The 26,132-nt window shown below is 48.8% G+C and overlaps 1 protein-coding gene across 1 annotated transcript in view; it reads left to right on the forward strand.

Moving 5' to 3' along the window:
• Positions 1–26,132, forward strand: part of LOC148135328 (leucine-rich repeat-containing protein 71-like) — a 380,621-nt gene that overhangs the window by 281,980 nt on the left and 72,509 nt on the right. Inside the window, exons 6-7 of the mRNA XM_087985124.1 lie at positions 14,481–14,609; positions 18,007–18,088. Coding sequence (XP_087841250.1) covers positions 14,481–14,609; positions 18,007–18,088 — 211 coding nt within the window. The remainder of the gene's footprint in view (positions 1–14,480; positions 14,610–18,006; positions 18,089–26,132) is intronic.

The following is a 26,132-nucleotide window of genomic DNA, read 5'->3' on the forward strand; positions in this document are numbered from 1 at the left end:
CACAGGGACTGCTATTCTCTATAATACACACAGGGACTGCTATTCTCTATAATACACACAGGGACTGTTATTATCTACAATACACACAGGGACTGCAATTCTCTACAATACACCCAGGGACTGCAATTCTCTGTAATATACGCAGGGACTGTTATTCTATACAATACACACAGGGTCTGCAATTCTCTACAATACAGACAGGGACTGCTATTCTCTACAATACAGACAGGGACTGCTATTCTCAATAATACACACAGGGACTGCTATTATCTACAATACACACAGGGACTGGTATTCTCTACGATACACACAGGGACTGCTATTCTCAATAATACACACAGGGTCAGCTATTCTCTATAATACACACAGGGACTGCAATTCTCTATGATACACACAGGGACTACTTTTCTCTATAATATGTACAGGGACTGTTGTTCTCTATAATACACACAGGGACTGCAATTCTCTATAACACACACATGGACTGCTATTCTCAATAATACACACAGGGACTGCTATTCTCTACAATTCACACAGGGACTGCTATTCTCTATAATACACACAGGGACTGCTTTTCTCGAAAATATATACAGGGACTGCTGTTCTCTATAATACACACAGGGGCTCCTATTCTCAATAATACACACAGCGACTGCAATTCTCCATAATACACACAGGGGCTGCTATTCTGTATAATACACACAGGGGCTGCTATTCTCTACAAAACACACATGGACTGCGATTCTCTACAATTCACACAGGGACTGCTATTCTTTATAATACACACAGGGACTTCTTTTCTCTATAATACACGCAGGGACTGCAATTCTCTATGATACACACAGGGATTGCTTTTCTCTATTATATATACAGGGACTGCTGTTCTCTATAATACACACAGGGAGTCCTCTTCTCGATAATATACACAGGGGCTGCCATTCTCAATAATACACACAGGGACTCCTATTCTCTATAACACACACAGCGACTGCTATTCTCTACAATGCACGCAGGGACTGCAATTCTCTATAATATACACAGGGACTGCTATTCTCTACAATACACGCAGAACCTGCTATTCTCTATAATATACACAGGGACTGCTAGTCTCTATTATTCACACAGGGACTGCTATTCTCTATACTATACACAGGGACTGCTGTTCTCTACAACACATACAGGGACTGCAATTCTCTATAATACACACAGGGACTGCTATTCTCTCCAACACACACAGGGACTGCTATTCTCTATAATACACACAGGGACTGCTATTCTCTACAACACACACAGGGACTGCAATTCTCTATAATATACACAGGGACTGCTATTCTCTACAATACACGCAGAACCTGCTATTCTCTATAACATACACAGGGACTGGAGTTCTCTATAATAAGCACAGGGACTGCTATTCTCTATAATATGCACCGAACCACAGCAACGAGCACCTGAGCTACAAATCTTCGCACAGAAAAGCAGTCCCTGTGGGTATTGTAGAGAATAGCAGTCCCTGTGTGTATTATACAGAATAGCAGTCCCTCTGTGTATTATAGAGAATAGCAGTCCCTGTGTGTATTGTAGAGAATAGCAGTCCCTGTGTGTATTGTAGAGAATAGCAGTCCCTGTGTGCATTGTAGAGAATTGCAGTCCCTGTGTGTATTGTAGATAATAGCAGTCCCTGTGTGTTTCGTAGAGAATAGCAGTCCCTGTGTGTATTATACAGAGTAGCAGTCCCTGTGTGAATTGTAGAGAATAGCAGTCCCTGTGTATATTGTAGAGAATAGCAGACTCTGTGTGTATTATAGATAATAGCAGTCCCTGTGGGTATTGTAGAGAATAGCAGTCCCTGTGTGTATTGTAGAGAACAGCAGTCCCTGTGTGTATTGTAGAGAATAGCAGTCCCTGTGTGTGTTATAGAAAATAGCAGTCCCTTTGGGTATTGTAGAGAATAGCAGTCCCTGTGTGTATTGTCGAGAATATCAGTCCATTTGTGTATTATAAAGAATAGCAGTTCCCTGTGGGTATTGTAGAGAATAGCAGTCCCTGTGTGTATTGTAGAGAACAGCAGTCCCTGTGTGTATTGTAGAGAATAGCAGTCCCTGTGCGTATTGTAGAGAACAGCAGACCCTGTGTGTATTATTGAGAATAGCAGTCCCGGTGTGTATTATAGAGAATAGCAGTCCCTGTGCGTATTGTAGAGAACAGCAGACCCTGTGTGTATTATTGAGAATAGCAGTCCCGGTGTGTATTATAGAGAATAGCAGTCCCTGTGTGTATTGTAGAGAACAGCAGTCCCTGTGTGTATTGTAGAGAATAGCAGTCCCTGTGCGTATTGTAGAGAACAGCAGACCCTGTGTGTATTATTGAGAATAGCAGTCCCGGTGTGTATTATAGAGAATAGCAGTCCCTGTGTGTATTATAGAGAATAGCAGTCCCTGTGTGTATTGTAGAGAACAGCAGTCCCTGTGTGTATTATTGAGAATAGCAGTCGCTGTGTGTATTGTAGAGAATAGCAGTGCCTTTGGGTATTGTAGAGAATAGCAGTCCCTGTGTGTATTGTCGAGAATAGCAGTCCCTGTGTGTATTATAGAGAATAGCAGTCCCTGTGTGTATTGTAGAGAATAGCAGTCACTGTGTGTATTATAGAGAATAGCAGTCCCTGTGTGTATTATTGAGAAAAGCAGTCCCTGTGTGTATTATTGAGAATAGCAGTCCCTGTGTGTATTGTAGAGAATAGCAGTCCCTGTGGGTATTATATAGAGAATAGCAGTCCCTGTGTGTATTGTAGAGAATATCAGTCCCTTTGTGTATTATAGAGAATAGCAGTCCCTTTGGGTATTGTAGAGAATAGCAGTCCCTGTGTGTATTGTAGAGAATATCAGTCCCTTTGTGTATTATAGAGAATAGCAGTCCCTGTGTGTATTGTTAAGAACAGCAGTCCCTGTGTGTATTGTAGAGAATAGCAGTCCCTGTGGGTATTGTAGAGAATATCAGTCCCTGTGTGTATTATTGAGAATAGCAGTCCCTGTGTGTATTGTAGAGAATAGCAGTCCCTGTGGGTATTGTAGAGAATATCAGTCCCTGTGTGTATTACTGAGAATAGCAGTCCCTGTGTGTATTATAGAGAATAGCAGTTCCCTGTGTGTGTTATAGAAAATAGCAGTCCCTTTGGGTATTGTAGAGAATAGCAGTCCCTGTGTGTATTGTAGAGAATATCAGTCCCTTTGTGTATTATAGAGAATAGCAGTTCCCTGTGTGTATTGTAGAGAATAGCAGTCCCTGTGTGTATTGTAGAGAATATCAGTCCCTGTGTGTATTATAGAGAATAGCAGTCCCTGTGTGTATTGTAGAGAACAGCAGTCCCTGTGTGTATTATTGAGAATGGCTGTCCCTGTGGGTATTATAGAGAATACCAGTCCCTGTGGGAATTGTAGAGAATATCAGTCCCTGTGTGTTTTACTGAGAATAGCAGTCCCTGTGTGTATGTTTTGAGAATAGCAGTTCCCTGTGTGTGTTATAGAAAATAGCAGTCCCTTTGGGTATTGTAGAGAATAGCAGTCCCTGTGTGTCTTGTAGAGAATATCAGTCCCTTTGTGTATTATAGAGAATAGCAGTTCCCTGTGTGTATTGTAGAGAATAGCAGTCCCTGTGTGTATTGTAGAGAATATCAGTCCTTGTGTGTATTATAGAGAATAGCAGTCCCTGTGTGTATTGTAGAGAACAGCAGTCCCTGTGTGTATTATTGAGAATAGCTGTCCCTGTGGGTATTATAGAGAAAACCAGTCCCTGTGGGAATTGTAGAGAATAGCAGTGCCTGTGTGCATTGTAGAGAATATCTGTCCCGGTGTGTATTGTAGAGAACAGCAGTCCCTGTGGGTATTATTGAGAATAGCAGTCCCTGTGGGTCTTATTGAGAATAGCAGTCCCTGTGGGTATTGTTGAGAATAGCAGTCCCTGTGTGTATTGTAGAGAATATCAGTCCCTGTGTATATTATAGAGAATAGCAGTCCCTGTGTGTATTATAGAGAATAGCAGTCCCTGTGCGTATTGTAGAGAACAGCAGACCCTGTGTGTATTATTGAGAATCGCAGTCCCGGTGTGTATTATAGAGAATAGCAGTCCCTGTGTGTATTATAGAGAATAGCAGTCCCTGTGTGTATTGTAGAGAACAGCAGTCCCTGTGTGTATTATTGAGAATAGCAGTCGCTGTGTGTATTGTAGAGAATAGCAGTGCCCTTGGGTATTGTAGAGAATAGCAGTCCCTGTGTGTATTGTCAAGAATAGTAGTCCCTGTGTGTATTATAGAGAATAGCAGTCTCTGTGTGTATTGTAGAGAATAGCAGTCCCTGTGTGTATTATTGAGAATAGCAGTCCCTGTGTGTATTATTGAGAATAGCAGTCCCTGTGGGTATTGTTAAGAACAGCAGTCCCTGTGTGTATTGTAGAGAATAGCAGTCCCTGTGGGTATTGTAGAGAATATCAGTCCCTGTGGGTATTATTGAGAATAGCAGTCCCTGTGGGTATTGTAGAGAATAGCAGTCCCTGTGGGTATTGTAGAGAATATCAGTCCCTGTGTGTATTACTGAGAATAGCAGTCCCTGTGTGTATTATAGAGAATAGCAGTTCCCTGTGTGTGTTATAGAAAATAGCAGTCCCTTTGGGTATTGTAGAGAATAGCAGTCCCTGTGGGTATTGTAGAGAATAGCAGTCCCTGTGGGTATTGTAGAGAATATCAGTCCCTGTGTGTATTACTGAGAATAGCAGTCCCTGTGTGTATTATAGAGAATAGCAGTTCCCTGTGTGTGTTATAGAAAATAGCAGTCCCTTTGGGTATTGTAGAGAATAGCAGTCCCTGTGTGTATTGTAGAGAATATCAGTCCCTTTGTGTATTATAGAGAATAGCAGTCCCTGTGTGTATTGTAGAGAATATCAGTCCCTTTGTGTATTATAGAGAATAGCAGTTCCCTGTGTGTATTATAGATAATAGCAGTCCCTGTGGGTATTGTAGAGAATAGCAGTCCCTGTGTGTATTGTAGAGAACAGCAGTCCCTGTGTGTATTGTAGAGAATAGCAGTCCCTGTGTGTGTTATAGAAAATAGCAGTCCCTTTGGGTATTGTAGAGAATAGCAGTCCCTGTGTGTATTGTAGAGAATATCAGTCCATTTGTGTATTATAAAGAATAGCAGTTCCCTGTGGGTATTGTAGAGAATAGCAGTCCCTGTGTGTATTGTAGAGAACAGCAGTCCCTGTGTGTATTGTAGAGAATAGCAGTCCCTGTGCGTATTGTAGAGAACAGCAGACCCTGTGTGTATTATTGAGAATAGCAGTCCCGGTGTGTATTATAGAGAATAGCAGTCCCTGTGCGTATTGTAGAGAACAGCAGACCCTGTGTGTATTATTGAGAATAGCAGTCCCGGTGTGTATTATAGAGAATAGCAGTCCCTGTGTGTATTGTAGAGAACAGCAGTCCCTGTGTGTATTGTAGAGAATAGCAGTCCCTGTGCGTATTGTAGAGAACAGCAGACCCTGTGTGTATTATTGAGAATAGCAGTCCCGGTGTGTATTATAGAGAATAGCAGTCCCTGTGTGTATTATAGAGAATAGCAGTCCCTGTGTGTATTGTAGAGAACAGCAGTCCCTGTGTGTATTATTGAGAATAGCAGTCGCTGTGTGTATTGTAGAGAATAGCAGTGCCTTTGGGTATTGTAGAGAATAGCAGTCCCTGTGTGTATTGTCGAGAATAGCAGTCCCTGTGTGTATTATAGAGAATAGCAGTCCCTGTGTGTATTGTAGAGAATAGCAGTCACTGTGTGTATTATAGAGAATAGCAGTCCCTGTGTGTATTATTGAGAAAAGCAGTCCCTGTGTGTATTATTGAGAATAGCAGTCCCTGTGTGTATTGTAGAGAATAGCAGTCCCTGTGGGTATTATATAGAGAATAGCAGTCCCTGTGTGTATTATTGAGAATAGCAGTCCCTGTGGGTATTTTTAAGAATAGCAGTCCCTGTGTGTATTATAGAGAATAGCAGTCCCTGTGTGTATTATAGAGAATATCAGTCCCTGTGTGTATTATTGAGAATAGCAGTCCCTGTGGGTATTGTTAAGAACAGCAGTCCCTGTGTGTATTGTAGAGAATAGCAGTCCCTGTGGGTATTGTAGAGAATATCAGTCCCTGTGTGTATTATTGAGAATAGCAGTCCCTGTGGGTATTGTAGAGAATAGCAGTCCCTGTGGGTATTGTAGAGAATATCAGTCCCTGTGTGTATTACTGAGAATAGCAGTCCCTGTGTGTATTATAGAGAATAGCAGTTCCCTGTGTGTGTTATAGAAAATAGCAGTCCCTTTGGGTATTGTAGAGAATAGCAGTCCCTGTGTGTATTGTAGAGAATATCAGTCCCTTTGTGTATTATAGAGAATAGCAGTTCCCTGTGTGTATTGTAGAGAATAGCAGTCCCTGTGTGTATTGTAGAGAATATCAGTCCCTGTGTGTATTATAGAGAATAGCAGTCCCTGTGTGTATTGTAGAGAACAGCAGTCCCTGTGTGTATTATTGAGAATGGCTGTCCCTGTGGGTATTATAGAGAATACCAGTCCCTGTGGGAATTGTAGAGAATATCAGTCCCTGTGTGTTTTACTGAGAATAGCAGTCCCTGTGTGTATGTTTTGAGAATAGCAGTTCCCTGTGTGTGTTATAGAAAATAGCAGTCCCTTTGGGTATTGTAGAGAATAGCAGTCCCTGTGTGTCTTGTAGAGAATATCAGTCCCTTTGTGTATTATAGAGAATAGCAGTTCCCTGTGTGTATTGTAGAGAATAGCAGTCCCTGTGTGTATTGTAGAGAATATCAGTCCTTGTGTGTATTATAGAGAATAGCAGTCCCTGTGTGTATTGTAGAGAACAGCAGTCCCTGTGTGTATTATTGAGAATAGCTGTCCCTGTGGGTATTATAGAGAAAACCAGTCCCTGTGGGAATTGTAGAGAATAGCAGTGCCTGTGTGTATTGTAGAGAATATCTGTCCCGGTGTGTATTGTAGAGAATAGCAGTCCCTGTGGGTATTATTGAGAATAGCAGTCCCTGTGGGTCTTATTGAGAATAGCAGTCCCTGTGGGTATTGTTGAGAATAGCAGTCCCTGTGTGTATTGTAGAGAATATCAGTCCCTGTGTATATTATAGAGAATAGCAGTCCCTGTGTGTATTATAGAGAATAGCAGTCCCTGTGCGTATTGTAGAGAACAGCAGACCCTGTGTGCATTATTGAGAATCGCAGTCCCGGTGTGTATTATAGAGAATAGCAGTCCCTGTGTGTATTATAGAGAATAGCAGTCCCTGTGTGTATTGTAGAGAACAGCAGTCCCTGTGTGTATTATTGAGAATAGCAGTCGCTGTGTGTATTGTAGAGAATAGCAGTGCCCTTGGGTATTGTAGAGAATAGCAGTCCCTGTGTGTATTGTCAAGAATAGTAGTCCCTGTGTGTATTATAGAGAATAGCAGTCCCTGTGTGTATTGTAGAGAATAGCAGTCACTGTGTGTATTATTGAGAATAGCAGTCCCTGTGTGTATTATTGAGAAAAGCAGTCCCTGTGTGTATTATTGAGAATAGCAGTCCCTGTGTGTATTGTAGAGAATAGCAGTCCCTGTGGGTATTATATAGAGAATAGCAGTCCCTGTGTGTATTATTGAGAATAGCAGTCCCTGTGGGTATTTTTAAGAATAGCAGTCCCTGTGTGTATTATAGAGAATAGCAGTCCCTGTGTGTATTATAGAGAATATCAGTCCCTGTGTGTATTATTGAGAATATCAGTCCCTGTGTGTATTATTGAGAATAGCAGTCCCTGTGGGTATTGTTAAGAACAGCAGTCCCTGTGTGTATTGTAGAGAATAGCAGTCCCTGTGGGTATTGTAGAGAATATCAGTCCCTGTGTGTATTATTGAGAATAGCAGTCCCTGTGGGTATTGTAGAGAATAGCAGTCCCTGTGGGTATTGTAGAGAATATCAGTCCCTGTGTGTATTACTGAGAATAGCAGTCCCTGTGTGTATTATAGAGAATAGCAGTTCCCTGTGTGTGTTATAGAAAATAGCAGTCCCTTTGGGTATTGTAGAGAATAGCAGTCCCTGTGTGTATTGTAGAGAATATCAGTCCCTTTGTGTATTATAGAGAATAGCAGTTCCCTGTGTGTATTGTAGAGAATAGCAGTCCCTGTGTGTATTGTAGAGAATATCAGTCCCTGTGTGTATTATAGAGAATAGCAGTCCCTGTGTGTATTGTAGAGAACAGCAGTCCCTGTGTGTATTATTGAGAATAGCTGTCCCTGTGGGTATTATAGAGAATACCAGTCCCTGTGGGAATTGTAGAGAATATCAGTCCCTGTGTGTATTACTGAGAATAGCAGTCCCTGTGTGTATTTTTCGAGAATAGCAGTTCCCTGTGTGTTGTAGAAAATAGCAGTCCCTTTGGGTATTGTAGAGAATAGCAGTCCCTGTGTGTATTGTAGAGAATATCAGTCCCTTTGTGTATTATAGAGAATAGCAGTTCCCTGTGTGTATTGTGGAGAATAGCAGTCCCTGTGTGTATTGTAGAGAATATCAGTCCCTGTGTGTATTATAGAGAATAGCAGTCCCTGTGTGTATTGTAGAGAACAGCAGTCCCTGTGTGTATTATTGAGAATAGCTGTCCCTGTGGGTATTATAGAGAATACCAGTCCCTGTGGGAATTGTAGAGAATATCAGTCCCTGTGTGTTTTATTGAGAATAGCAGTCCCTGTGTGTATGTTTTGAGAATAGCAGTTCCCTGTGTGTTATAGAAAATAGCAGTCCCTTTGGGTATTGTAGAGAATAGCAGTCCCTGAGTGTCTTGTAGAGAATATCAGTCCCTTTGTGTATTATAGAGAATAGCAGTTCCCTGTGTGTATTGTAGAGAATAGCAGTCCCTGTGTGTATTGTAGAGAATATCAGTCCTTGTGTGTATTATAGAGAATAGCAGTCCCTGTGTGTATTGTAGAGAACAGCAGTCCCTGTGTGTATTATTGAGAATAGCTGTCCCTGTGGGTATTATAGAGAAAACCAGTCCCTGTGGGAATTGTAGAGAATAGCAGTGCCTGTGTGTATTGTAGAGAATATCTGTCCCGGTGTGTATTATAGAGAATAGCAGTCCCTGTGTGTATTGTAGAGAATAGCAGTCCCTGTGTGTATTGTAGAGAATTGCAGTCCCTGTGTGTATTATAGAGAATAGCAGTCCCTGTGTGTATTGTAGAGAACAGCAGTCCCTGTGTGTATTATTGAGAATAGCAGTCCCTGTGGGTATTATAGAGAATACCAGTCCCTGTGGGAATTGTAGAGAATAGCAGTCCCTGTGTGTATTGTAGAGAATAGCAGTCCCGGTGTGTATTGTAGAGAATAGCAGTCCCTGTTTGTATTATTGAGAATAGCAGTCCCTGTGTGTATTATAGAGAATAGCAGTTCCCTGTGTGTGTTATAGAAAATAGCAGTCCCTTTGGGTATTGTAGAGAATAGCAGTCCCCTGTGTGTATTGTAGAGAATAGCAGTCCCTGTGTGTATTGTAGAGAATAGCAGTCCCTGTGGGTATTATTGAGAATAGCAGTCCCTGTGTGTATTGTAGAGAATATCAGTCCCTGTGTATATTATAGAGAATAGCAGTCCCTGTGTGTATTATAGAGAATAGCAGTCCCTGTGTGTATTATAGAGAATAGCAGACCCTGTGGGTATTTTTGAGAATAGCAGTCCCTGTGTGTATTGTAGAGAATATCAGTCCCTGTATATATTATCGAGAAGAGCAGTCCCTGTGTGTATTGTAGAGAATAGCAGTCCCTGTGTGTATTGTAGAGAATAGCAGTCCCTGTGGGTATTATTGAGAATAGCAGTCCCTGTGGGTATTTTTGAGAATAGCAGTCCCTGTGTCTATTGTAGAGAATATCAGTCCCTGTGTATATTATCGAGAATAGCAGTCCCTGTGTGTATTGTAGAGAATAGCAGTCCCTGTGTGTATTGTAGAGAATAGCAGTCCCTGTGGGTATTATTGAGAATAGCAGTCCCTGTGTGTATTGTAGAGAATAGCAGTCCCTGTGTGTATTGTAGAGAATAGCAGTCCCTGTGGGTATTATTGAGAATAGCAGTCCCTGTGGGTATTGTTGAGAATATCAGTCCCTGTGTATATTATAGAGAATAGCAGTCCCTGTGTATATTATAGAGAATAGCAGTCCCTGTGTGTATTACAGAGAATAGCAGTCCCTGTGTGTATTACAGAGAATAGCAGTCCCTGTGTGTATTACAGAGAATAGCAGCCCCTGTGTGTGTTGTTGAGAATATCAGTCCCTGTGTATATTATAGAGAATAGCAGTCCCTGTGTATATTATAGAGAATAGCAGTCCCTGTGTGTATTACAGAGAATAGCAGTCCCTGTGTGTATTACAGAGAATAGCAGTCCCTGTGTGTATTACAGAGAATAGCAGCCCCTGTGTGTGTTGTAGACAATAGCAGTCCCTGTGTGTATTACAGAGAATAGCAGTCCCTGTGTGTATTACAGAGAATAGCAGTCCCTGTGTGTATTACAGAGAATAGCAGCCCCTGTGTGTGTTGTAGACAATAGCAGTCCCTGTGTGTATTATAGAGAATAGCAGTCCCTGTGGGTATTGTAGAGAATATCAGTCCCTGTGTGTATTGTAGAGAATAGCAGTCCCTGTGTGTGTTGTAGAGAATACAAGTCCCTGTGTGTATTGTAGAGAATAGCAGTCCCTGTGTGTATTGTAGAGAATAGCAGTCCCTGTGTGTATTATTAGAGAATAGCAGTCCCTGTGTGTATTATAGAGAATACCAGTCCCTGTGTGTATTGTAGAGAATAGCAGTCCCTGTGGGTATTGTCGAGAATAGCAGTCCCTGTGTGTATTGTAGAGAATAGCAGTCCCTGTGGGTATTGTAGAGAATATCAGTCCCTGTGTGTATTGTAGAGAATAGCAGTCCCTGTGTGTGTTGTAGAGAATACAAGTCCCTGTGTGTATTGTAGAGAATAGCAGTCCCTGTGTGTATTGTAGAGAATAGCAGTCCCTGTGTGTATTATTAGAGAATAGCAGTCCCTGTGTGTATTATAGAGAATACAAGTCCCTGTGTGTATTGTAGAGAATAGCAGTCCCTGTGGGTATTGTCGAGAATAGCAGTCCCTGTGTGTATTGTAGAGAATAGCAGTCCCTGTGTGTATTGTAGAGAATAGCAGCCCCTGTGTGTATTATAGAGAATAGCAGTCCCTGTGTGTATTGTAGAGAATAGCAGTCCCTGTGTGTATTGTAGAGAATAGCAGCCCCTGTGTGTATTATAGAGAATATCAGTCCCTGTGGGTATTGTCGAGAATAGCAGTCCCTGTGTGTGTTGTAGAGAATACAAGTCCCTGTGTGTATTGTAGAGAATAGCAGTCCCTGTGTGTATTGTAGAGAATAGCAGTCCCTGTGTGTATTATTAGAGAATAGCAGTCCCTGTGTGTATTGTGGAGAATACAAGTCCCTGTGTGTATTGTAGAGAATAGCAGTCCCTGTGTGTATTGTAGAGAATAGCAGTCCCTGTGTGTATTATAGAGAATACAAGTCCCTGTGTGTATTGTAGAGAATAGCAGTCCCTGTGTGTATTGTAGAGAATAGCAGTCCCTGTGTGTATTATAGAGAATACAAGTCCCTGTGTGTATTGTAGAGAATACAAGTCCCTGTGTGTATTGTAGAGAATAGCAGTCCCTGTGTGTATTATAGAGAATAGCAGTCCCTGTGTGTATTGTAGAGAATAGCAGTCCCTGTGGGTATTGTCGAGAATAGCAGTCCCTGTGGGTATTGTAGAGAATAGCAGTCCCTGTGTGTATTGTAGAGAATAGCAGTCCCTGTGTGTATTATAGAGAATAGCAGTCCCTGTGTGTATTGTAGAGAATAGCAGTCCCTGTGGGTATTGTAGAGAATAGCAGTCCCTGTGTGTATTGTAGAGAATAGCAGCCCCTGTGTGTATTATAGAGAATAGCAGTCCCTGTGTGTATTGTAGAGAATAGCAGTCCCTGTGGGTATTGTCGAGAATAGCAGTCCCTGTGGGTATTGTAGAGAATAGCAGTCCCTGTGTGTATTGTAGAGAATAGCAGTCCCTGTGTGTATTATAGAGAATACCAGTCCCTGTGGGTATTGTTGAGAATAGCAGTCCCTGTGTGTCTTGTAGAGAATAGCAGTCCCTGTGTGTATTGTAGAGAATAGCAGTCCCTGTGTGTATTGTAGAGAATAGCAGTCCCTGTGTGTATTGTAGAGAATAGCAGTCCCTGTGTGTATTGTAGAGAATAGCAGTCCCTGTGTGTGTTGTAGAGAATAGCAGTCCCTGTGTGTATTATAGAGAATAGCAGTCCCTGTGTGTATTGTAGAGAATAGCAGTCCCTGTGTGTATTATTAGAGAATAGCAGTCCCTGTGTGTATTATAGAGAATAGCAGTCCCTGTGGGTATTGTAGAGAATAGCAGCCCCTGTGTGTATTATAGAGAATAGCAGTCCCTGTGTGTATTGTAGAGAATAGCAGTCCCTGTGGGTATTGTCGAGAATAGCAGTCCCTGTGGGTATTGTAGAGAATAGCAGTCCCTGTGTGTATTGTAGAGAATAGCAGTCCCTGTGTGTATTATAGAGAATACCAGTCCCTGTGGGTATTGTCGAGAATAGCAGTCCCTGTGTGTCTTGTAGAGAATAGCAGTCCCTGTGTGTATTGTAGAGAATAGCAGTCCCTGTGTGTATTGTAGAGAATAGCAGTCCCTGTGTGTATTGTAGAGAATAGCAGTCCCTGTGTGTATTATAGAGAATAGCAGTCCCTGTGTGTGTTGTAGAGAATAGCAGTCCCTGTGTGTATTATAGAGAATAGCAGTCCCTGTGTGTATTGTAGAGAATAGCAGTCCCTGTGTGTATTATTAGAGAATAGCAGTCCCTGTGTGTATTATAGAGAATACAAGTCCCTGTGTGTATTGTAGAGAATAGCAGTCCCTGTGGGTATTGTCGAGAATAGCAGTCCCTGTGTGTATTGTAGAGAATAGCAGTCCCTGTGTGTATTGTAGAGAATAGCAGCCCCTGTGTGTATTATAGAGAATAGCAGTCCCTGTGTGTATTGTAGAGAATAGCAGTCCCTGTGTGTATTGTAGAGAATAGCAGTCCCTGTGTGTATTGTGGAGAATAGCAGTCCCTGTGTGTATTATAGAGAATACCAGTCCCTGTGTGTATTATAGAGAATAGCAGTCCCTGTGTGTATTGTCGAGAATAGCAGTCCCTGTGTGTATTGTAGAGAATAGCAGTCCCTGTGGGTATTGTCGAGAATAGCAGTCCCTGTGTGTATTATAGAGAATAGCAGTCCCTGTGTGTATTGTAGAGAATAGCAGTCCCTGTGTGTATTATTAGAGAATAGCAGTCCCTGTGTGTATTGTAGAGAATACAAGTCCCTGTGTGTATTGTAGAGAATAGCAGTCCCTGTGTGTATTATAGAGAATACAAGTCCCTGTGTGTATTGTAGAGAATAGCAGTCCCTGTGTGTATTATAGAGAATACAAGTCCCTGTGTGTATTGTAGAGAATACAAGTCCCTGTGTGTATTGTAGAGAATAGCAGTCCCTGTGTGTATTATAGAGAATAGCAGTCCCTGTGTGTATTATAGAGAATACAAGTCCCTGTGTGTATTGTAGAGAATAGCAGTCCCTGTGTGTATTGTAGAGAAAAGCAGTCCCTGTGTGTATTATTAGAGAATAGCAGTCCCTGTGGGTATTGTCGAGAATAGCAGTCCCTGTGTGTATTGTAGAGAATAGCAGTCCCTGTGGGTATTGTCGAGAATAGCAGTCCCTGTGGGTATTGTAGAGAATAGCAGTCCCTGTGTGTATTGTAGAGAATAGCAGTCCCTGTGTGTATTATAGAGAATACCAGTCCCTGTGGGTATTGTCGAGAATAGCAGTCCCTGTGTGTCTTGTAGAGAATAGCAGTCCCTGTGTGTATTGTAGAGAATAGCAGTCCCTGTGTGTATTGTAGAGAATAGCAGTCCCTGTGTGTATTGTAGAGAATAGCAGTCCCTGTGTGTATTATAGAGAATAGCAGTCCCTGTGTGTGTTGTAGAGAATAGCAGTCCCTGTGTGTATTATAGAGAATAGCAGTCGCTGTGTGTATTATAGAGAATAGCAGTCGCTGTGTGTATTATAGAGAATAGCAGTCCCTGTGTGTGTTGTAGAGAATAGCAGTCCCTGTGTGTATTATAAAGAATAGCAGTCCCTGTGTGTATTATAGAGAATAGCAGTCCCTGTGGGTATTATAAAGAATAGCAGTCCCTGTGTGTATTATAGAGAATAGCAGTCCCTGTGGGTATTATGTAGCGTCGCTCTGCATATTACGAAATCCTTCCCCCACCATATGTGTCCTGTAACTTGTCTCTGTGTGCCATGCTGAGTGTGCATTGTCTCACGGCTGCTGTGTTTGTCCGTGTGTCTGTGCAGCCCAATCTGTTTCGCCGGCCTGACTCCAAGAGTGACCGCAGCACTAGCCAGATCGGCAGCAACACCGCCCTGGACAAGCTGGACAAGACGGGCAAAGGCGCCAAGGGTCCCTCCAAGAGAAAGGATAAGGTGCGGACCCGACTGCCGAGGTGGCCTGAGTGGCGTCTCCTTTCCCCCGACTCCCCAACCCTGCTGCTGGCGTCCCCTGCTCTATTACACCCTTCCCTCACTCTGTGCAGTATCCCCAACAGGATAGTGTGCAGCGTTTTGGCACTCTTCTCCCAGGAATCTGCTGTCGCCACTCAATGGTTGCCTGGCTCAGAACTCCACACATCCATGTCCTCAAACAGCGTTTCCTTTTGACCAACTGCCCGACCCGTTCTGCTGACAGCACTCCGACTGTGATGAGAACCCTCTCCTTTCCCATCGCCTTGCCCCGTGGCATTAACCTGAATCCTTCCGTTGAGCTGGGAACTGGGTGCGTGGGGCCTTCATGACGGTCAGTGCAGCAGAGGGACGTCGAGCAGACTCTCGACCCAAGACCTTCACGTCGCCTGGTCCTGAGCTCAAATTCCCCCCGCCCATCCAAAAGACAAATGCCCATCTGCAATTTTGCCATCTTCACCGAACCCTATATCGAAAGGAGATCATTTCACTCTTCGTGCAGCACGGTAGCACAGTGGTTAGCACCGCTGTCTCACGGCGCCAGGGATTCGGGCTCAGTCCCAGCCACAGGGCGACTGTCTGTGTGGAGTTTGCACATTCTCCCAGTATCTGCGAGGGTTTCCTCCGGTGCTCCGGTTTCCTCCCACACTCCAGTGATGTGCAGGTTTGGGTGGATTGGCCATGCTCAATTGTCCCATAGTACCCAGGGATGTGCAGGTTAGGGTGGATTGGCCATGCTAAATTGTCCCATAGTACCCAGGGATGTGCAGGTTAGGGTGGATTGGCCATGCTCAATTGTCCCATAGTACCCAGGGATGTGCAGGTTAGGGTGGATTGGCCATGCTCAATTGTCCCATAGTGCCCAGGGATGTGCAGGTTTGGGTGGATTGGCCATGCTCAATTGTCCCATAGTACCCAGGGATGTGCAGGTTAGGGTGGATTGGCCATGCTCAATTGTCCCATAGTGCCCAGGGATGTGCAGGTTTGGGTGGATTGGCCATGCTCAATTGTCCCATAGTGCCCAGGGATGTGCAGGTTAGGGTGGATTGGCCATGCTAAATTGTCCCGTAGTACCCAGGGATGTGCAGGTTAGGGTGGATTGGCCATGCTAAATTGTCCCATAGTGCCCAGGGATGTGCGGGTTAGGGTGGATTGGCCATGCTAAATTGTCCCGTAGTGCCCAGGGATGTGCAGGTTCGGGTGGATTGGCCATGCTAAATTGTCCCATAGTGCCCAGGGATGTACGGGTTAGGGTGGATTGGCCGTGCTAAATTGTCCCATAGTGCCCAGGGATGTGCAGGTTAGGGTGGATTGGCCATGCTAAATTGTCCCATAGTACCCAGGGATGTGCAGGTTAGGGTGGATTGGCCATGCTAAATTGTCCCATAGTGCCCACGGATGTGCAGGTTAGGGTGGATTTGCCATGCTAAATTGTCCCATAGTGCCCAGGGATGTGCAGGTTAGGGTGGATTGGCCATGGGTGGGGGAGGTGTGCTTTTGTTCCCTGAGGATGATGGGAAGCGGCGGGTGGGTGTGGGGGAGGGGAGAGGTGTGCTCTCGTTCCCTGAGGATGATGGGAAGCGGCGGGTGGGTGTGGGGGAGGGGAGAGGTGTGCTCTCGTTCCCTGAGGATGATGGGAAGCGGCGGGTGGGTGTGGGGGAGGGGGGAGGTGTGCTCTCGTTCCCTGAGGATGATGGGAAGCGGCGGGTGGGTGTGGGGGAGGGGGGAGGTGTGCTCTCGTTCCCTGAGGATGATGGGAAGCGGCGGGTGGGTGTGGGGGAGGGGAGAGGTGTGCTCTCGTTCCCTGAGGATGATGGGAAGCGGCGGGTGGGTGTGGGGGAGGGGGGAGGTGTGCTCTCGTTCCCTGAGGATGATGGGAAGCGGCGGGTGGGTGTGGGGGAGGTGTGCTCTCGTTCCCTGAGGATGATGGGAAGCGGCGGGTGGGTGTGGGGGAGGGGAGAGGTGTGCTCTCGTTCCCTGAGGATGATGGGAAGCGGCGTGTGGGGGAGGGGGGAGGTGTGCTCTCGTTCCCTGAGGATGATGGGAAGCGGCGGTTGGGTGTGGGGGAGGGGGGAGGTGTGCTCTCGTTCCCTGAGGATGATGGGAAGCGGCGTGTGGGGGAGGGGGGAGGTGTGCTCTCGTTCCCTGAGGATGATGGGAATGGGCGGGTGGGTGTGGGGGAGGGGAGAGGTGTGCCCTTGTTCCCTGAGGATGATGGGAAGCGGCGTGTGGGGGAGGGGGGAGGTGTGCTCTCGTTCCCTGAGGATGATGGGAAGCGGCGGGTGGGTGTGGGGGAGGGGGGAGGTGTGCTCTCGTTCCCTGAGGATGATGGGAAGGGGCGGGTGGGTGTGGGGGAGGGGGGAGGTGTGCTCTCGTTCCCTGAGGATGATGGGAAGCGGCGGGTGGGTTGGGACGGTACGTTGAGATACCTGCTCAATGACAGAGTAACATCACAAACAGGAGTGGGCCATTCGGGCCTTCCAGCCTGCTATCCCATTCAGTCAGATCACAGCTGATCACACAAAGCAGTCACGTGATCCCTTCAGGCTGTGTCCAGCCCTGACCGCTCTCTGTGACAGAGACCCAACCCCATCCTCACAAACCTGCCCTCCTCAGTCCCCACCTCATCCCTTTCAGACTGTCACCCCACCCCACCCCACCCCACCCCAGTTCTGGACTCTCTTCTCCTTCGACTGTGACACTCGCCCCCTCGACTCTGACCTCCCCCAGTCATGAGGAACATCCTTCCTGCCGTTACCACCCCCTCCTCCCCATCGAGCCCCTGTTAGAATTAATCTGAGGTCCCGACTCAGCCTCGTCATCCCACGTGATCCTGACCGATCCCCGTCTCGCCACGCAGCCAACCTGCCATTGCCAGAATCAATCTGACCACCCTTTGTCGCACTCCCTCCTTTCTCTGTGGAAGTGGCCCCGAGCCTCCAGTTGCCTGACATCTCAGCGCCCCAACCCCGTTCCCTGTGGCTTGCTGCAGTGCTCCAACAAAAGCTGTAAGAATAGCATCTCAGTGTCCGCTCGGGGACCCTGCAGCCTTCAGAACTCGATGATGGAGTTCAGACATGTCAGAGACTGAACGCCTCCCTGCTCTGACCTGGACCCAGGCCCTGTCGTGACACACACTGCTCACACACCACCTTCTTCCTGCCTACGGTCAGTTGGGAAGAAACGCGAGCTCTGTTCCTCTCTCCGCAGAACCTGCCGGAGCTGCTGAGTTTCTCTGGAGCTTTCTGGTTCGGTTCCATCCTGTACGCGGCCGTGCTGGCTGTAGACTTGAACAGGGTTGTTCTGCACCACTGACAGACTTTGCGGTAATCAATGCTTCTCTTCCTGAACCCTTCCTCAGAGAGATCCGGTGGTTCCAGAGAAGCTAGTATCCAACACCCAGCTCCAACAGAAGAAAGATGAAGCCAGGACAGGAAGAAGAGGTCAGTTGATGTGATCCTACCGGAGTGAATATCTCCCTATCTCCACGTGATCAGTATCTCCAGTGTGATCCCTGTCTCCCTGTGTCTCCAGTGTGATCCGTGTCTCCCTGTGTCCCCAGTGTGATCCCTGTCTCCCTGTGTCTCCGGTGTGATCCGTGTCTCCCTGTGTCTCCTGTGTAATCCGTGTCTCCCTGTGTCCCCAGTGTGATCCATGTCTCCCTGTGTCTCCAGTGTGATCCCTGTCCCCAGTGTGATCCCTGTCTCCCCGTGTCTCCAGTGTCATCCCTGTCTCCAGTGTGATCCCTGTCTCCCTGTGTCTCCTGTGTGATCCGTGTCTCCCTGTGTCCCCAGTGTGATCCATGTCTCCCTGTGTCTCCAGTGTGATCCCTGTCTCCCTGTGTCCCCAGTTTGATCCCTGTCTTCCTGTGTCTCCTGTGTGATCCCTGTCTTCCTGTGTCTCCAGTGTGATCCCTGTCTCCCTGTGTCTCCTGTGTGATCCCTGTCTCCCTGTGTATCCAGTGTGATCCCTGTCTCCCTGTGTCCCCAGTGTGATCCCTGTCTCCCTGTGTCTCCTGTGTGATCCCTGTCTCCCTGTGTCTCCAGTGTGATCCCTGTGTCCCCAGTGTGATCCCTGTCCCCAGTGTGATCCCTGTCTCCCTGTGTCCCCAGTGTGATCCCTGTCTCCAGTGTGATCCCTGTCTCCCTGTGTCCCCAGTGTGATCCCTGTCTCCCTGTGTCTCCTGTGTGATCCCTGTCTCCCTGTGTCTCCAGTGTGATCCCTGTCTCCCTGTGTCCCCTGTCTCCCTGTGTCCCCAGTGTGATCCCTGTCCCCAGTGTGATCCCTGTCTCCCTGTGTCCCCAGTGTGATCCCTGTCCCCAGTGTGATCCCTGTCTCCCCGTGTCTCCAGTGTCATCCCTGTCTCCAGTGTGATCCCTGTCTCCCTGTGTCTCCTGTGTGATCCGTGTCTCCCTGTGTCCCCAGTGTGATCCATGTCTCCCTGTGTCTCCAGTGTGATCCCTGTCTCCCTGTGTCTCCAGTGTGATCCCTGTCGCCAGTGTGATCCCTGTGTCCAGTGTGATCCCTGTCTCCAGTGTGATCCCTGTCTCCCTGTGTCTCCAGTGTGATCCCTGTCTCCCTGTGTCTCCAGTGTGATCCCTGCCTCCCTGTGTATCCAGTGTGATCCCTGTCTCCCTGTGTCCCCAGTGTGATCCCTGTCCCCTGTGTGATCCCTGTCTCCCTGTGTCTCCAGTGTGATCCCTGTCTCCCTGTGACCCCAGTGTGATCCCTGTCTCCCTGTGTCTCCAGTGTGATCCCTGTCCCCAGTGTGATCCCTGTCTCTCTGTGTCTCCAGTGTCATCCCTGTCTCTCTGTGTCTCCAGTGTGATCCCTGTCTCCCCGCGTCTCCAGTGTGATCCCTGTCTCCAGTGTGATCCGTCTCCCTGTGTCTCCAGTGTGATCCCTGTCTCCCTGTGTCTCCAGTGTGATCCCTGTCCCCAGTGTGATCCCTGCCTCCCTGTGTCCCCAGTGTGATCCCTGTCTCCAGTGTGATCCCTATCTCCCTGTGTCTCCAGTGTGATCCCTGTCTCCCTGTGTCCCCAGTGTGATCCCTGTCTCCAGTGTGATCCCTGTGTCTCCAGTGTGATCCCTGTGTCTCCAGTGTGATCCCTGTCTCCAGTGTGATCCCTGTCTCCCTGTGTCTCCAGTGTGATCCCTGTGTCCAGTGTGATCCCTGGCTCCCTGTGTCCCCAGTGTGATCCCTGTCTCTCTGTATTTCCAGTGTGATCCCTGTCTCCCTGTGTCTCCAGTGTGATCCCTGTCTCCCTGTGTCTCCTGTGTGATCCCTGTCTCCCTGTGTCTCCTGTGTGATCTCTGTCTCCCTATGTCTCCTGTGTGATCTCTGTCTCCCTGTGTCTCCAGTGTGATCCGTGTCTCCCTGTGTCTCCTGTGTGATCCCTGTCTCCCTATGTCTCCTGTGTGATCTCTGTCTCCCTGTGTCTCCAGTGTGATCTCTGTCCCCCTGTGTCTCCAGTGTGATCCGTGTCTCCCTGTGTCCCCAGTGTGATCCCTGTCTCCCTGTGTCTCCGGTGTGATCCGTGTCTCCAGTGTGATCCCTGTCTCCCTGTGTCTCCTGTGTGATCTGTGTCTCCCTGTGTCCCCAGTGTGATCCATGTCTCCCTGTGTCTCCAGTGTGTTCCCCTCTCCCTGTGTCCCCAGTTTGATCCCTGTCTCCCTGTGTCTCCTGTGTGATCCGTGTTTCCCTGTGTCTCCAGTGTGATCCCTGTCCCCAGTGTGATCCCTGCCTGCCTGTGTCCCCAGTGTGATCCCTGTCTCCAGTGTGATCCCTGTCTCTCTGTGTCTCCAGTGTCATCCCTGTCTCTCTGTGTCTCCAGTGTGATCCCTGTCTCCCCGTGTCTCCAGTGTGATCCCTGTCTCCAGTGTGAACCGTCTCCCTGTGTCTCCTGTGTGATCCCTGTCTCCCTGTGTCTCCAGTGTGATCCCTGTCCCCAGTGTGATCCCTGCCTCCCTGTGTCTCCAGTGTGATCCCTGTCTCTCTGTGTCTCCAGTGTGATCCCTGTCTCTCTGTGTCTCCAGTGTGATCCCTGTCTCTCTGTGTCTCCAGTGTGATCCCTGTCTCTCTGTGTCTCCAGTGTGATCCCTGTCTCTCTGTGTCTCCAGTGTGATCCCTGTCTCCCCGTGTCTCCAGTGTCATCCCTGTCTCCAGTGTGATCCGTCTCCCTGTGTCTCCAGTGTGATTCCTGTCTCCCTGTGTCTCCAGTGTGATCCCTGTCCCCAGTGTGATCCCTGCCTCCCTGTCTCCAGTGTGATCCCTATCTCCCTGTGTCTCCAGTGTGATCCCTGTCTCCCTGTGTCTCCAGTGTGATCCCTGTCTCCAGTGTGATCCCCGTCTCCCTGTGTCTCCAGTGTGATCCCTGTGTCCAGTGTGATCCCTGTCTCCCTGTGTCTCCAGTGTGATCCCTGTCTCCCTGTGTCTCCAGTGAGATCTCTGTCTCCCTATGTCTCCAGTGAGATCTCTGTCTCCCTGTGTCCCCAGTGTGATCCCTGTCTCTCTGTGTCTCCAGTGTCATCCCTGTCTCTCTGTGTCTCCAGTGTGATCCCTGTCTCCCCGTGTCTCCAGTGTCATCCCTGTCTCCAGTGTGATCCGTCTCCCTGTGTCCCCAGTGTGATCCCTGTCTCCCTGTGTCTCCAGTGTGATCCCTGTCTCCCTGTGTCTCCTGTGTGATCCCTGTCTCCCTGTGTCTCCAGTGTGATCCCTGTCCCCAGTGTGATCCCTGCCTCCCTGTGTCCCCAGTGTGATCCCTGTCTCCAGTGTGATCCCTGTCTCTCTGTGTCTCCAGTGTGATCCCTGTCTCTCTCTGTGTCTCCAGTGTGATCCCTGTCTCCCCGTGTCTCCAGTGTCATCCCTGTCTCCAGTGTGATCCGTCTCCCTGTGTCTCCAGTGTGATCCCTGTCTCCCTGTGTCTCCAGTGTGATCCCTGTCCCCAGTGTGATCCCTGCCTCCCTGTCTCCAGTGTGATCCCTATCTTCCTGTGTCTCCAGTGTGATCCCTGTCTCCCTGTGTCTCCAGTGTGATCCCTGTCTCCCTGTGTCTCCAGTGTGATCCCTGTGTCCAGTGTGAACCCTGGCTCCCTGTGTCCCCAGTATGATCCCTGTCTCTCTGTGTTTCCAGTGTGATCCCTGTCTCCCTGTGTCTCCAGTGTGATCCCTGTCTCCCTGTGTCTCCTGTGTGATCTCTGTCTCCCTATGTCTCCAGTGAGATCTGTCTCCCTGTGTCCCCAGTGTGATCCCTGTCTCTCTGTGTCTCCAGTGTCATCCCTGTCTCTCTGTGTCTCCAGTGTGATCCCTGTCTCCCCGTGTCTCCAGTGTCATCCCTGTCTCCAGTGTGATCCGTCTCCCTGTGTCTCCAGTGTGATCCGTCTCCCTGTGTCTCCAGTGTGATCCCTGTCTCCCTGTGTCTCCAGTGTGATCCCTGTCTCCCTGTGTCTCCTGTGTGATCCGTGTTTCCCTGTGTCTCCAGTGTGATCCCTGTCTCCCTGTGTCTCCAGTGTGATCCCTGTCTCCCTATGTCACCTGTCTCCCTGCGTCCCCAGTGTGATCACTGTCCCCAGTGTGATCCCTGTCTCCCTGTGTCCCCAGTGTGATCCCTGTCTCCAGTGTGATCCCAGTCTCCCTGTGTCTCCAGTGTGATCCCTGTGTCCAGTGTGATCCCTGTCTCCCTGTGTCTCCAGTGTGATCCCTGTCTCCCTGTGTCTCCAGTGTGATCCCTGTCTCCAGTGTGATCCCTGTCTCCCTGTGTCTCCAGTGTGATCCCTGTGTCCAGTGTGATCCCTGTCTCCGTGTCCCCAGTGTGATCCCTGTCTCCCTGTGTCCCCAGTGTGATCCCTGTCTCCCTGTGTCTCCAGTGTGATCCCTGTCTCCAGTGTGATCCATGTCTCCAGTGTGATCCCTGTGTCTCCAGTGTGATCCCTGTCTCCCTGTGTCTCCAGTGTGATCCCTGTCTCCAGTGTGATCCCTGTCTCCCTCTGTCTCCAGTGTGATCCCTGTCTCCAGTGTGATCCCTGTCTCCAGTGCGATCCCTGTCTCCAGTGCGATCCCTGTCTCCCTGTGTCTCCAGTGTGATCCCTGTCTCCCTGTGTCTCCAGTGTGATCCCTGCCTCCAGTGTGATCCCTGTCTCCCTGTGTCTCCAGTGTGATACCTGTCTCCCTGTGTCTCCAGTGTGATCCCTGTCTCTCTGTGTTTCCAGTGTGATCCCTGTCTCCAGTGTGATCCCTGTGTCCAGTGTGATCCCTGTCTCTGTGTCTCCAGTGTGATCCCTGTCCCCAGTGTGATCCCTGTCTCTCTGTTACTCCAGTGTGATCCCTGTCTGCCTGTGTCTCCAGTGTGATCCCTGTCTCGAGTGTGATCCGTCTCCCTGTGTCTCCAGTGTGATCCCTGTCTCCAGTGTGATCCCTGTCTCCAGTGTGATCCCTGTCTCCAGTGTGATCCCTGTCCCCAGTGTGTTCCCTGTGTCTCCAGTGTGATCCCTGTCTCCCTGTGTCTCCTGTGTGATCTCTGTCTCCCTATGTCTCCAGTGAGATCTGTCTCCCTGTGTCCCCAGTGTGATCCCTGTCTCTCTGTGTCTCCAGTGTCATCCCTGTCTCTCTGTGTCTCCAGTGTGATCCCTGTCTCCCCGTGTCTCCAGTGTCATCCCTGTCTCCAGTGTGATCCGTCTCCCTGTGTCTCCAGTGTGATCCGTCTCCCTGTGTCTCCAGTGTGATCCCTGTCTCCCTGTGTCTCCAGTGTGATCCCTGTCTCCCTGTGTCTCCTGTGTGATCCGTGTTTCCCTGTGTCTCCAGTGTGATCCCTGTCTCCCTGTGTCTCCAGTGTGATCCCTGTCTCCCTGTGTCTCCAGTGTGATCCCTGTCTCCCTGTGTCCCCGTCTCCCTGTGTCCCCAGTGTGATCACTGTCCCCAGTGTGATCCCTGTCTCCCTGTGTCCCCAGTGTGATCCCTGTCTCCAGTGTGATCCCAGTCTCCCTGTGTCTCCAGTGTGATCCCTGTGTCCAGTGTGATCCCTGTCTCCCTGTGTCTCCAGTGTGATCCCTGTCTCCCTGTGTGATCCCTGTCTCCCTGTGTCTCCAGTGTGATCCCTGTCTCCCTGTGTCCCCAGTGTGATCCCTGTCTCCAGTGTGATCCCTGTGTCTCCAGTGTGATCCCTGTCTCCCTGTGTCTCCAGTGTGATCCCTGTGTCCAGTGTGATCCCTGTCTCCCTGTGTCCCCAGTGTGATCCCTGTCTCCCTGTGTCCCCAGTGTGATCCCTGTCTCCCTGTGTCTCCAGTGTGATCCCTGTCTCCAGTGTGATCCATATCTCCAGTGTGATCCCTGTGTCTCCAGTGTGATCCCTGTCTCCCTGTGTCTCCAGTGTGATCCCTGTCTCCAGTGTGATCCCTGTCTCCCTCTGTCTCCAGTGTGATCCCTGTCTCCAGTGTGATCCCTGTCTCCAGTGTGATCCCTGTCTCCCTGTGTCTCCAGTGTGATCCCTGCCTCCAGTGTGATCCCTGTCTCCCTGTGTCTCCAGTGTGATACCTGTCTCCCTGTGTCTCCAGTGTGATCCCTGTCTCTCTGTGTTTCCAGTGTGATCCCTGTCTCCAGTGTGATCCCTGTGTCCAGTGTGATCCCTGTCTCTGTGTCTCCAGTGTGATCCCTGTCCCCAGTGTGATCCCTGTCTCTCTGTGTCTCCAGTGTGATCCCTGTCTGCCTGTGTCTCCAGTGTGATCCCTGTCTCGAGTGTGATCCGTCTCCCTGTGTCTCCAGTGTGATCCCTGTCTCCAGTGTGATCCCTGTCTCCAGTATGATCCCTGTCCCCAGTGTGTTCCCTGTGTCCCCAGTGTGATCCCTGTCCCCAGTGTGATCCCTGTCTCCCTGTGTTTCCAGTGTGATCTATGTCTCCAGTGTGATCCCTGTCTCCGTGTCCCCAGTGTGATCCCTGTCTCCCTGTGTCTCCAGTGTGATCCCTGTCTCCCTGTATCCCCAGTGTGATCCCTGTCTCCCTGTGTCTCCAGTGTGATCCCTGTCTCCATTGTGATTCCTGTCTCCCTGTATCGACAGTGTGTCCCTGTCCCCAGTGTGATCCCTGTCTCCCTGCCCCCAGTGTGATCCTGGCTCTCTGTGTCTCCAGTGTGATCCCTGTCTCCCTGTGTCTCCAGTGTGATCCCTGTCCCCAGTGTGATTCCTATCTCCCTGTGTCTGCAGTGTGATCACTGTCCCCAGTGTGGTCACTGTCCCCAGTGTGGTCCCTGTCTCCAGTGTGATCCCTGTCTCCCTGTGTCTCCGATGTGATCCCTGTCTCCAGTGTGATCCCTGTCTCCCTGTGTCTCCAGTGTGATCCCTGTCGCCAGTGTGATCCCAGTCTCCCTGTATCCCCAGTGTGATCCCTGTCTCACTGTGTGTCCAGTGTGATCCATGTCTCCAGTGTGATCCCTGTGTCCCCAGTGTGATCCCTGTCTCCCTGTGTCCCCAGTGTGATCCCTGTCTCCCTGTGTCTCCAGTGTGATCCCTGTCTCCCTGTGTCTCCAGTGTGATCCCTGTCTCCCTGTGTTCCCAGTGTGATCCCTGTCTCCCTGTGTCTCCAGTGTGATCCCTGTCTCCAGTGTGATCCCTGTCTACCTGTGTCTCCAGTGTGGTCCCTGTCTCCCTGTGTCTCCAGTGTGATCCCTGTGTCCAGTGTGATCCCTGTCTCCCTGTGTCCCCAGTGTGATCCCTGTCCCCAATGTGATCCCTGTCCCCAATGTGATCCCTTTCTCCAGTGTGATCCCTGTCTCCCTGTGTCTCCAGTGTGATCCCTGTCTCTCTGTGTCTCCAGTGTGATCCCTATCGCCAGTGTGATCCCAGTCTCCCTGTATCCCCAGTGTGATCCCTGTCTCCCTGTGTCTCCAGTGTGATCCATGTCTCCAGTGTGATCCCTGTCCCCAGTGTGATCCCTGTCTCCCTCTGTCTCCAGTGTGATCCCTGTCTCCCTGTGTCTCCAGTGTGATCCCTGTCTCCCTGTGTTCCCAGTGTGATCCCTGTCTCCCTGTGTCTCCAGTGTGATCCCTGTCTCCAGTGTGGTCCCTGTCTCTCCAGTGTGATCCCTGTCTCCCTGTGTCTCCAGTGTGATCCCTGTATCCGGTGTGGGCCCTGTCCCACTGTGTCTCCAGTGTGATCCCTGTCCCCAGTGTGATCCCTGTCTCCCTGTGTCTCCAGTGTGATCCCTGTCCCCAGTGTGATCCCTGTCTCCCTGTGTCTCCAGTGTGATCCCTGTGTCCAGTGTGATCCTTGTCTCCCTGTGTCTCCAGTGTGATCCTTGTCTCCCTGTGTCCCCTGTCTCCCTGTGTCTCCAGTGTGATCCCTGTCCCCAGTGTGATCCTTGTCTCCCTGTGTCTCCAGTGTGCTTCCTGTCTCCAGTGTGCTCCCTGTCTCCAGTGTGATCCATGTCTCCAGTGTGATCCATGTCTCCAGTGTGATCCCTGTCTCCAGTGTGATCCCTGTCTGCCTTTGTGTCTCCAG

This window comes from Chiloscyllium plagiosum, unplaced genomic scaffold (assembly GCF_037043375.1).
Source record: "Chiloscyllium plagiosum isolate Xiang-an unplaced genomic scaffold, Cpla_swu_hap1 HiC_scaffold_50, whole genome shotgun sequence".
NCBI lineage: Eukaryota > Metazoa > Chordata > Chondrichthyes > Orectolobiformes > Hemiscylliidae > Chiloscyllium > Chiloscyllium plagiosum.